The sequence below is a fragment of the Gavialis gangeticus genome, unplaced genomic scaffold (assembly GCF_001723915.1).
Source record: "Gavialis gangeticus isolate Ggan-Ray unplaced genomic scaffold, GavGan_comp1, whole genome shotgun sequence".
NCBI classification, from domain to species: Eukaryota; Metazoa; Chordata; order Crocodylia; family Gavialidae; genus Gavialis; species Gavialis gangeticus.
In genome coordinates this window covers 21,098,160-21,110,542 of record NW_017729027.1, presented here as the reverse complement: position 1 = coordinate 21,110,542, position 12,383 = coordinate 21,098,160, and the positions used below count along the sequence as shown (strand labels likewise).

Below are 12,383 nucleotides of genomic sequence, written 5' to 3'. Positions count from 1 at the left end.
TACTCTTTAGCTAGCAGGCAAGTGAAAATTCACAGGTTGTATAACTATTTAAATCTTGTTACTGAACACAAAGTTTTCAGGATATAAACCAGTATACAGATGGGTAAACTAAGGCATAGAAAGTGAGCTAACTTGCCCAATAGGCTGTTAGCAGAACCGTGACTAAAACTCAGGTCTTCTGATTCCTAATCCAGCAGTCTTTCTAGTAGACCATCTTGCTCTTAATGTGCTTTTGTTCTCCTTTTGCACCATGTCTTCCCTCCACAGAATTAAAGCCAAATGTCATTCATTGTATATTTAATATATATTTACTTTGTACAAAAGGGTAAATAGATACAGTACAGTCTTCCAGCCAGATTACCTCAATATCATCTATTATTCTGAGAAACATCACAAATATACTGTCACTAATATTAATTCCATCTATTTCTATATCACTTTTATGCTTTAACTATTTTAATACCATTCCCTGTTTTCATGCTAAACTAAACAAACAGTTCTTGTGGTACTTTTTCATGTTAGCGAAGTAATTCTTTGATATTTTCTGGTACACACAAAATGTTACAGTGACCATAAAAATAGTATTCATTCTGATGATTTAAGATAACATCTCTTTAATTATAGCCATGCAACACTCCTCAACATGGGTGTTTTGCTCCCTACATACACATAGCACCTCCGCTAGTGTCAATTATACATTGAATAGAAATATCTCCTGCATGATAAAGAATACATTATTACAGTCCTTTACTTTGATATATTGCTGAGTATCTTATCTTCTGAGTTTGATGGTTAAGTAGAATTTTAGAGTTTATACATATTAATGAATGAGTCAATATTTCAAAAGTTATTGTAACTATATATTAGTGTTATGTCATACTGTATTTTTATTAATTACATTTCATTTGCATTTTTTCACAGGGTGACTCACGACAACTAGGATTACCTGGGGCTGTTGGACTTAAAGGACAAAAGGGAGAAATTGTAAGCCATTCGGTCTCAGGGCATGACAAATTGCAAGATACCCAACTAGTTTGTTACTGCTTAATTTATCCAGTCCCATTTATCTTGTTTATCCTAATATCCTTTAATAGAAGAAAAAATGTTATATTTGCTTGGGCCATTGGGCCATCGAGATCAGTTTGCAACCAGTATTTAACCTATGGTACTCACCAGTAAGTGAGCATAGTGTTGTGTGTAATAATGGTGTTGATCTGGGCCATCTCTCCGTTCCCAAAGAGAAAGTTCTACCTGGTTTCTGCAGCAGAAATCAGTGGTGGATCTTTCCTGGGAAATTGAAAGGGCAGCCAGCCAAAAGAATTTTCTCAAAGAAGGGGTGGAATTTATATGAGAGCAAGAGCCTTGTATGTCTTCCTGAGACTGGCTCCAACAACAGCTAAAACCACATTGTTTGCAGTGACATGGAGAAATTGCTGTAATACTTTTTTAGAATTCTATAAAGATTTTCTCTATTTGCTAGGATATAATAGAACAAGGGAGAATTTTTTTTTCGGTTTTGCTTTTGTTTTTTTAACAGGGCAAAAGGACGTGCAAATTGTTTGAGATATGTTTATATGTCATATTGTCTGTTGAACCAGCATGGGGAAATCATCAATATTTTTGCTAACACCAGCAAATATTGTTTTAAAAATTCTTCTTTAGCAAAACGATGGAGTTTGTTGCACTAAAAGTATTTAAAAATGGAGATCACATAGCAGCCTAGATGCTTAGGAGTTAAAATTTATATCCAGTTTTTTTACAGTATTTCATTAAAAAAAATATATCTACTTTAAACTGTGAAATGTATATTTGCTGGTTGGATATACTTTTATTCTATGGAGGAAAAAGAAAATTCTCCAAGGATATATGAAATAGTGTCCAAGTACTTAGAATTCAGAAGCCCCCCTCTCTAATAGAAGACAATAATTTTAAGTGACTCGAAGCTGGCAAAATCACAAATCTTAATTGAGATGAGATTTTATACTTCATTTAGGGCAAGAAGCACCTTGGCCCAGAGTGCTTTTCTCTGGATGTCAGAATGAAAATGAGATTGTAAATATTTTTTGTTTTCTTAATAGGGCCAGAAAGGAGAAATAGGCTTAACTGGTACAAAAGGAGAAAAGGTAAAAAAATTAACTCATAATCTCACTTGTGATAGTTAAGTATTACTAGAATCCTTGAAACTGAAAAATCGTTGAAACTAGACTGTATATCAAGTAGAAGGACAATAGGCACAGGAAAATATGCTCTAGCAAGACAGTTTGCTTCTGAGAGGACAGCCCTCAGACATGGACTAAGTCCATATATTCAAGGAGGTTAAGGAGAGGTTAGATCATGTTAAAAATGGCTACCTGATCTAAATTTTTTGCCTAGGTGTGGACCTTACACTTAGACCCAGTCTCAGTGATAGGAAATTAATCTAAACCCATAACCATACAAAAGTTGCCAGTGTGTAGACCAGTCTAAAAATGGAATAATCCAATCCAAAATAAACCTGGATCAATGCACACTCCTTCTTAATCAATCTGGGTTAGGCTGGTGAATGCAACCTGTGCATCCCCAAGGCTGGGAAAACCCAGCCACTGGCCCTAGTCCCAGGGCTGTTGTTTTTTTTCCTTGCCTCCTGGCACCATGCTATTTTAGCACTCCCCTCCCCCCAACCCGTTGCTGCCCCCCCTGCAACCCAGACAGACCCCTCTCCCCAGCCAGACCTGCAAATTTAGCAAATTGTTTAGGACATATTTCACTTTAAATATATGCTTATATCATTTGCTTTCAAAGGTATTCTTAGGGAAGTTGTTGAATAAGGATGGACTGTTGAATTGGATCACAAACAGTATTGAACTTAACACATCCTAGTTGTATGTAGCCCTAGGCACTGCTTGGCTGTGGTATGGAGAATGTGATTGCTTTTCCCACTGCACTACTTGCAAACATTGTGCCTCTGCAGCCTTTTACTATGTTTGAGCTTTCTCTTCTGATACTAAGGGGTTAAGAGAAAAGAATCAAAGGTAGAGACTTAGAATACATTAGTCATTCTTGCTTTTAAGAATTTTACTCATATTGTTATATTGCTAATATAGTCATCAATGCTTTTTTCTTGTAGATGTCTCTGATTCTGCTTTATGCTTTGTTTTGTGTAACATATACGTGAACCAGACTTTAAAAAAATCAAACAGTAGTAGAGTTCCATTTTCTTATATTTTTATATTCTGTTTCAGCAGTACTTCAGATGGACTTTCATAATTTTAAATGTTACTTAAAATTATTCGTTTTCATTGAATACTTATCAGTTATTTTCTTTATGCTTTGAAGGGCTGTTTTCCAAAAGCAGAGGAATATATTAACCATTTAAAATAGCCAAGTAACTGTTCACATTTTCTGTGTACTACCATAGGGGGAGCTCCCGGAAAAAGGAGAAAAGGGAGATCCAGTGAGTATAAGTAAAATTTAAAGACGCTTTATACTTAGATTAGATTACCTCACCATATTTGAATTCAGAGCTTTTACCTTCATGCATTTTAACAGTTTAAGTGTCAGGAACAGCATGATTATGTTACTGTGAAACTCAGCTATAAAAATGTCATCACAGGGTTCTACATTTGTTGTGTCTCGGTTATTTATATCAGATTCACTCACTTTTACCTATCAAAAGTTGAGATTTCAGAGTGCTGACTCCACAGAGTTAGAGACAGACTTGGGTACAGGGAACTTTACCCATTCCTATGCATCTCTATTGGGGCTGCTAGCATCCTTGTGCTTAGCTTTTCTGTGTTCTCCCTTTAATTTCTTTGGTGGAGTTTTGGATGGGATAAACTATTTGTATTTCATTAGTATTTAGGGGGGGGTTATGCATATGTGTATATGTAGAATACAAAGTAAGAATTTAACAAAAGAGTGTGTCAGCTAAAAAACAGCTACATTTAAAAAGGCCTATTAATTCATTTGGGAAGCGCTAAAAAAACCTTTCTACTTGTAGGCCATTCTTACGACCTTATTGTCTACACTTCACTTTTTTATTCCTTAAGAGTATTTTCATAAAAACAAACTCCTCATTCTTTTAAGATTCTACTTATTCCTGTTGCTTATTTTTTATGTCATAGTCCTTTGTAATATACAACAGATATTAGTCATATTGCTTAATGTTCCTTTGAAAGTCACTCAGATAATAAGTTGTAAGCACGTTATTAAAAACTATATAATATTGAATAGAATTTTAAAAGTAGCTATTCCAGAGAGTAATATGAAATCACACACAAGGTGATTTCAGGTGAAGGATAAGCACCAAACCAGAAGAACTTCTAAGTAATACCTTGCTTCCATGCACATGTCCATATGCAAAAAAAAAAAACACTATACACTCCACTGCAAGTAGAGCTGTTTTAAAATAATCTTTTTCAAAATTTCAGAGACATCAGTAGCTCTTCCTGAAAAAAATTAACATAGATTGTGTTAGCTAAATTAATATGATGGTAATTGGTAGACTATACAGTTAATATAGTTAATCTTAGTTTAAATTTCAATTTACTATGATTGGACCTGTAATTTTCAGGGAGAAATTGGTGTGAAAGGATCAAAAGGCTTTAAGGGATTTTTTCTGATTTGTGTACATATTAAATGCTATTATATGTGCAATGGTTATTCATGGATATACTATAGACGTAATTTTTTAAAAATAATTTACTTAGGGTGAAATAGGAGATCCCGGTCCACCTGGCCTCATTGGAAGTCCTGGCCCAGAGGTATGTAAAATATACTTATTAATATAACTTATAATGTTTTATTAATATGACCTTGAGCAAGATCCTGTCCTGCAGTCAACCTTTTTGGCACTTCTGAATCTGGTCTGGAGTAACAGTATCATGTCCAAATTTTGTCTCTAAATTTTGTCCTTTAACGTTCCCCATCTGTATGCAAGTAGACTCTACCTTGATGGAGATTGTACCCACCTGGCTTTGAACATCCAGTCAAGCGCCACGTGTCCCTGGATGCTTGGAGTTGTCTGCCTGTCCGTCCCTGTGGTCCCGCTGAGTTGGTGTCTTTGAGCCGGATAGTCTCTCCCCAATCTCGCCTGCCAGAACTTTGATCTTATCCCAGTGGTGGGGTTAGACTATTGGCGTCTCTCATGCATAGGACCACTGGACGACAATCTTCTGCAAGGCTGCACCTCCCCTTTACTTCACCCTTGCATCCCACCTTGTTGAATCCTGATGATCTTCAGCCAAGTCCCTCCGACAGTTGAGGTTGCACGCCCTTTACTTAGCAGGCTATATAGTAGCCAGGCCAAAGGCCCACTTCGCCCCCTTACCCCTCACAGCCGACTAGCCCTGTCCGTAGCTGTAAACTACCTGAGCTCCTCACCCAACAACCCCTCCAAAAGTGGGCAATGGAAAAAAACACACACAAAAAAATATCACCCATGAAGCAATATGAGATACTAAGGGATGGCCTTCGCCCCCTTTAATCTCCTGCTCCCCCCGACTGCCCTACTCCAACCGACTCAAGCCCCTAAGACCCTTAACAAGCCCTTGACTGGGTCTGGGTCAGCCTGTTGGCTTCTATGTCCTCCCCTCCGCTCCTTATCGAGCCTGAGGATTCACTGTACCCCTGGTGATCCCTCTCTGCGCATCTTCCCCACGTCTTCTGGTGGGGCGGCTCTATACGGCTAGTGCCTGTCTTCCATCACCCTTTCCACTAACTGTACCCTTCAGCCCCCACCTGGGGTACCTCCTTGAGGCTGTCCAAGCCCTCTATGGTCACACCTGGTCTGGCGTTCTGGCTTCTGCCGACTCTCCTGGCTTTTTGCGGGTAACTCCGGGTCTCAAGCCCCTCCTGCTCTCTTCTGTCTCCGGGTCTCAGCTCCTCTTCTGAGTAAGGCTCCTCAGCCCTCTCACCCCCTGCGTTGCTGCCGGCAGCATTTTCCTCATGAAGGGCTTCACTCTCTCCTCCTGTGCTGCAGGATGCAAATCCCCACACTCCTCCCCTTCGTGGGGACTCTGGGAGAGATTTCCCTTCTGGTGCTCCTGCTGGTCTCCCCTCCTCTTCCTTGCCGGTGGCTCCTTTTATCTCCACCGGCCAGCTCCTGCAGCTGATGTTATCAGCTGGCCGCAGCTGTATAAAGACACAGCTAATGAGCTGCTTGGGTCCCGCTGCCATTTCCGGCTTCACCGCAGCTCTGGCTATAGGTAAGAGTTTTTCTGTTTTCTTTTTTTTTCCTTTTTCTTCCCCTGCCAGCTCCTGCTCCCAGGGTTCCCCCCTGGCTGCTCGGGGTCTTCCCCCTTGTTTCTCCCAGTGACAGAGATTTTGGAGGAGAAATCTTTTCCCTCAACTGCTGCTTCTTAGATAGAGAAATACAACCCATCTTATTTCTACTCCTGAAAGTGTAGGCCTAACATCTTGGTGGGGAAAGTTCAATGAAGAACAAACCTCAGCATTCTCTTGACAAGAAAGAATCTAAATCCAATCTGTTCCTGGCCTGAGGAAAACAGCTGCCAGCATTTCTGATTAATCTTGTTTGTCATTTGGGGCTTCAAATAAAAATCTATGTTCCTTCACTCTTAAAACAAGACTGCTTATGGTTCTTGGGTGATATGTCCTAAAATTCCTTAGCTCCAAGCACTAACTGCATTTCTTTTTTACCCTTCTAACTCAGAAAAGGGCTTTTTCTGAACAGTTATCATTCCCAAGGCCTTAACAAAAATTAGAGTCTCTGTCTCAGCAGTCTTCAGAAAGTTCTTCATAATTCTTTGATGGTCTGTGTTCAAGTAATATAGGAAGGCTCTGTAACTACCCTAGTGATGCCAGGAATATTCAGCCAGTTGATTTATCTTAGGAGCTTATATGATCTCCATAACTTAGTACTGAAGGCTCAGATTCAAAGAAAAACTTGGGAGATTAGCAGAAACTAGGGGTGTGCAAAGCAGGCCTGTGACATCTGTAGGTATTATAGGGCTTGCTAGTACTGCCCTGCACTCATCTGCCTACGGGTGGCAACAGGGTAGACCTTGGCTCTGGATCACCAGGTCTGCCAGGAAGTGGATCTTACATTTTCTCGCCTGCCATGACTTTGATGACCTATATATTCCCGGAAGGCAATGCTCACAGTGATCCCACCTGGTCTTGATCCCTTTGTCTTCTGTGGGGCTCCAACCCTCCCCTTTACCTCAGCCTAGCCTCTCCAGATGGTGTTTTACAATATTCTTCCGCAACCAGGTTGCAGTGCTGCCTGTTGTAATCTTATCTGCCCCTACCCCAGGGATGATAGCCCAGTCATTACATTAGCCCAGGATGCAGCTGACATAGGTCGAAGTTCCTACTCTGCCACAGCCTTGTTGTGTGACCTTTGGCAAGTCAGTTTGTTTCCTGTGTCTCACTTCCCATCTGTACAATGTATACATTTTATCTATTGACTTGTTAATGCAAAATTTTTTGATTTTTTTGATCCCTCTGGTAATCTTCAGTAACCTTTAAAATAAGTTAACACAGTAAAAATTTATTTAACACCCTCTAAGCTGCATTTGGAGATACATCTTAGAATAGTGGTATGCATGGCAGACAAATAAGTCATTCCCCTCAATTGAACACTAAGATAGATTCAGAATCCTGATTCAAGTTTTGTAGTCCAATGACTTGAGATTCTCTTGGTCTTGTTATGACTTCTGTGATCCAGGTTATTTTTTCAGTCTCTTCAGTACTAGTTGTTATCCTTATGTGGATGTGCTGGCCAGATATACCATTGTTGCAAAATATTCAACCTTTATTGACTAGAACAGAGCTATGACAGTTGATTCAAGATGAGGATCTGGCACATAGTGAAAACCCCTGCTGTGGGCATGCTTTGAAAAATTAATTCCTTAATATGGAATGTTTTAAGTGTAGCAACACAAATCTCATTGGGCTAATGCAGAATAATCTAATTTAAAACTGTGCTGCTTTATCCAAGTAGAAATAATTTTAGTAGAAGGCATTTTGGCTTTATGTTCTTATTCAGGATGAATAAGCATATCATCTTGTGTTATATCATAGGGACCCCAGGGACCTCCAGGACCTATTGGACCCCGAGGACTTCCAGGAGACGTTGTAAGTATTGTGTAATTTTCAACAGACAGCAGAATTTATGAGAGCAGAGTATGAGATGATAAAATAATGCCATGGGAAACATCACTGTGCGGGCTTTTTATGAGGGATGATTTAGTAGTTGTCCCAAGGGACTTGGAACACATCCAAACTCTGCCTCAACTTAGACCATGGAGCTGTATAACTTGAATATCCTTTTTTTCCTGTATATTACCATCCACAAAGCGTGGATCATACCACTAACACAGGAGAATCACATTTCAGAGCTTGCCTACGATTGTTAAAGTAGCTTGGAAAGAATAATGTAAAATGTCAGACAGAATTGGAAAAGTAGAAAGATTATGGTAATTCCAGATTTTTAAAACACAGAACCTAACTCTTACAATCTGCATTTTAAATCTGTGATTTGTCATTATCAACAAACTTTCCTTAAATGTGTCCATAATCATATAAACTTGTTTGTTATCTTAGCACCCTAATTCAGTGGTATAAATAAAAAATGTAGTAGAAAGAAATGTATCGCTTCTATAGGTGCATTGAGAGAAGGCCAAATTAGCTCTCAGTGGGTGCATCTACACATGCAGTTAAGGCAGAGTGATAAACTCTGGCTCAGATCGCACTGAAGAAAACTGCTCCCAGGACCACAGGAACTGATTGCGGAAAACTGCACAGCATTTACATATGCACTCGGGACCACAGCAATTTGATACAGGGTGGAGCAGCCCCAGGCTGGCAGCAGTTCTGGGTGGTCAGCTGCAGGGTCTGGGTAGTGGTGATGAGTGGCAGAGGGGCTGGCTGGTGCTACAGGGCAGAACAAGGCTACAGGGCAGGGCTAGCTGGCAGAGGGCCCCTGCACTTTAGCACCCTTATGCCTCAGCCAGCCCCTGTCACAGTTTATACAGTCTACATGTGCATGTGATCACACATAATTATTCTGTCATAAGATAGTACTGTCGGAGACACTTGAAGCACTATCTAAGATGGTACTCGGCAGCATCACTGGGAGGGCAGGTTGGGTGGGGGGCTGTGGAAAAGTTTGGGGTGGCAGCAGCCCCCCTCCCACTGCTGCAGCCTGTCCCAAGTGCCAGGAAGAGCCCGGTGCTGCCACCCACTTCAGCCTGCAGTGGCAGCCTGCTGTCATCCCATGCACAGATCCAGAGGCACGTGCCCCCTGGGAAGAGTCCAGCACAGCCCACCAGCTTGCAGCCTTCCTGAGGTGCTCATAGTAGCAAGAGCCATGCTCCACACCCCCATCCCATACCCCGTACCCATTCACAGTTTCCTCTGCTTTGCTTCCTGCTGCAGCCCTGGGAGTGGCCAACAGGCTGCACCGCACCCCTCCCCCTGTCCCTTCCCCTACAGACTCACCTCATCACACCCCAAGCCTCCTCCTTTCCCCACTTACCCCAGCCCCTGCTGCAGCGGTCCCAGGAGCAGCCAACACCACCTGCCTGCAGCACGGCATGGCACAGCCCAGGAGCTGATTGCATAAGAGCAGATTTACCTCACATATAACGAATCTGGGGTATAAAAAGAATCATCACATAAGAGTGAATTTGTATATACAGAGCCCACATAAATCAAGGGAAGCCTGTAGTCCATTTTTATTTTTAAGGAAACAAAGTAATAGAATCCTTTAAAAAAATGTCCTAATGGGTTCAATTGCTAAAAGGCCTATATAGAAAAGAGAAATAACAGCATTTGATTAATCTTGGCAGATAGTACTCAAATTTATTGTATTCACTTCTGAGTTCAGAGACTTTTTGCCTAATCAGTACCTAGAGAGCACACCATAGCCCTTCCCCTCTTAGTGTCCCATTTTAAGAGGATTAAGGGTGGTGCATACTTCATGCTTCTCAATTCATTTCAACTGCTATTGATTTGAGACAGAGCGCTTTATTGGTTCATGATTTTCAGGCCTACAGCTTTGCTTGAAGCCTCTTTTGGCTTTCATCCTTTTTTATGTTTATCGTTATTGTCTTATTTTTCTTTAAAAAACTTGGGACCTCCAAGTGGAGGGAGTCTGGATACCACAGGATGTGAAACTTCCTATCAACCTGCTCAGTCTCAGAGTGCTACAGAGAGCAAGGTCAGTCTTGCTATACCACATACTGTCATGTCGTGTATAGGTAATAATAGGCAACACCAAAGCAATGTTCTGTATTAACAAAGCACTGTAAGATCTTGCTCCTTATTCAGGGAAGACAATCACTTCTAAGAGTAGTGCATTTACCATCTTCTTGGTCTCCAGAACACCAAAGCAGACAGTCCCAATGAATTAATGGCCCTGCACTGTGAGTGGGAGGTCAAAGACTCAGTTCTATATTCAGAACTTGCAGATGGGGCCATCTGAAGATAGACATGTTTGCAATGGACATCCGGAGAAAATGAAAATCCTTCTTTAGAGGAGGCCTTTGACTGGACTCCATATTCCTTATTCTGTTGTCAGGAATTCTTCTATACATCTTCTTCCTGATTCCAAATTAAAGACTAGTTTATTAGGATGCTACACTCACTCATCCCTCTTTCCCCCCTTAAAAACACCACCATGGGTACCTTTTGGTTCCATGACTTTCTTCCAATAATCGTAAAGGACTCCAAGAAAATATTTTCATCCAGATCCTCAGTCCTCTGCAGACTGGATGATGGCTGGTTCTCAGAAATAGAGAGAATGCTCTGTCCCAATCAGAATTATCTTTATTCATAGAAGAAAGATGCACTGATATGGCTAAATAATTCATATTCTCAGGATGATACCAGGAAAGAAGGCTTTTCATCTATTTTTTTCACCTGGTTCCTCTATTCCAAATTTACTGAAATACTTGATAGATCCTGACCGTGTGGACTTGTCCATTAGCTTGGTCAAAACATGCAATTAGCTTGGTCAAAACATGCATTTTCTCCCCATGTACTCCTGAAATTCTTCAAAGTTTTGTCCAAGATCTTTTCTCAGGTGCAATACCCTGTTCCGCTTTTGAACCTCAGTGTAATTCTCATGTTTCTAATGAGGTTCCCCTTTGAACCCATGGTAGTGTGCTCTTTGCTGCACTTGTCCGTGAATATAGCTTTACCTTTGTTAGGAAATATCTCACCAAGGAGAGGCTAGCAAAATTCAGTCTGCATGGTGGATTTTTCTTCTTCTGTCATCTGTCCAGATCAATGCTGTGAATAATCCCTCAGGTATCATCTCAGTTCATTAAAACTCTCTCTGGGGCTCTGTCATATCTTTAGGTGCATACTACTGATGAGGAGATATGAGTTCAGCTCAAAGGAGCCTTCTATCAAACTGCCTTGGACTGTTACGGTACCTTGCACCACCACTCAAATGACTTGTTTGATGAGAACTCACCTGAAATGATCCCACTCATAGAAAAGAAACAGTCAGGTCTCCTTAAATATAAGTGGGGCCCTAGCCACTCCAACTTGCAGGTGCTTTAAGAGATCCACCAAAAGGTCAAACACTCAGTGAAACGTTGTGCAAATGATTATTGGCTACAACTGCATGAAAGTATCCAGAAAGCTGCTGACCGGGGTGACATGCAAGCAATGTATGGAGACATTAGGAAAGCTTCTGGGCCTGTTCCGAGGAAGACCATCCCTTTAAAATCCTCCACAAGTGAAGTCATCAATGATCACAATACACAGATGGATTAATGAATTGAACATTACTCAGAACTCTCATGAAAATATGGTCCGTGACTTCTTTCTCAACGCACTTGAAAACCTCTCAACCCTGACAGTGCTTGACCATGAACCTATTTTAGACAAAGTAGAAAAAGCCATTGATCAGCTTGCTTGTGGTAAAGCCCCAAGTGCAGATAGCATACTGGCTGAAGTTATTAAATACAGGAAATCCATCCTCCTCTTCCATCTGTACAAACTAACTATGTATGTGTTGAAGAGAAGATGAATTTCCTCTTGAAGGATGCAAGCATAGTCACTCTGTACAAAAACAAAGGTGATTTGAGCGACTCTAGTAACTATCATGGTATATCGGGGGGGCAAAATATGGCCCTCGGGCTCAATCTGGCCCACCAGGCCATTCTATCTGGCCTGCAAGAACCTCTAAAAAAATTAGTAAAGTAATATTTATTTGCTTCTGGCTGCTTGTCAAAGCTGACAAGAGACAGAGGCAGTAGGACCCAGGGGGAGCCCTCAGCAGAACTGAGCAGCTCAGCCCTGCCTCAGCCCCAACCATTTCACTCTCTTCCTGCCCCTGCCAGATGGGGGAGCATGGGGCCCCACCAGTACATGTGTGTGTGCATACATGCACACAGGCAGAGGCTCTGTGTGTGTGTGTGTGTGTG

General features: G+C 41.2%; 1 protein-coding gene across 3 annotated transcripts in view; it reads left to right on the top strand.

Moving 5' to 3' along the window:
* Window positions 1-12,383, top strand: part of COL19A1 (collagen type XIX alpha 1 chain) — a 594,002-nt gene that overhangs the window by 422,046 nt on the left and 159,573 nt on the right. For all 3 annotated transcript variants that reach the window (XM_019520501.1, XM_019520502.1, XM_019520500.1), the window contains 5 exons: window positions 922-984; window positions 2,079-2,123; window positions 3,398-3,433; window positions 4,689-4,742; window positions 8,026-8,079. In XM_019520501.1, the coding sequence (XP_019376046.1) occupies window positions 922-984; window positions 2,079-2,123; window positions 3,398-3,433; window positions 4,689-4,742; window positions 8,026-8,079 (252 nt within the window). The remainder of the gene's footprint in view (window positions 1-921; window positions 985-2,078; window positions 2,124-3,397; window positions 3,434-4,688; window positions 4,743-8,025; window positions 8,080-12,383) is intronic.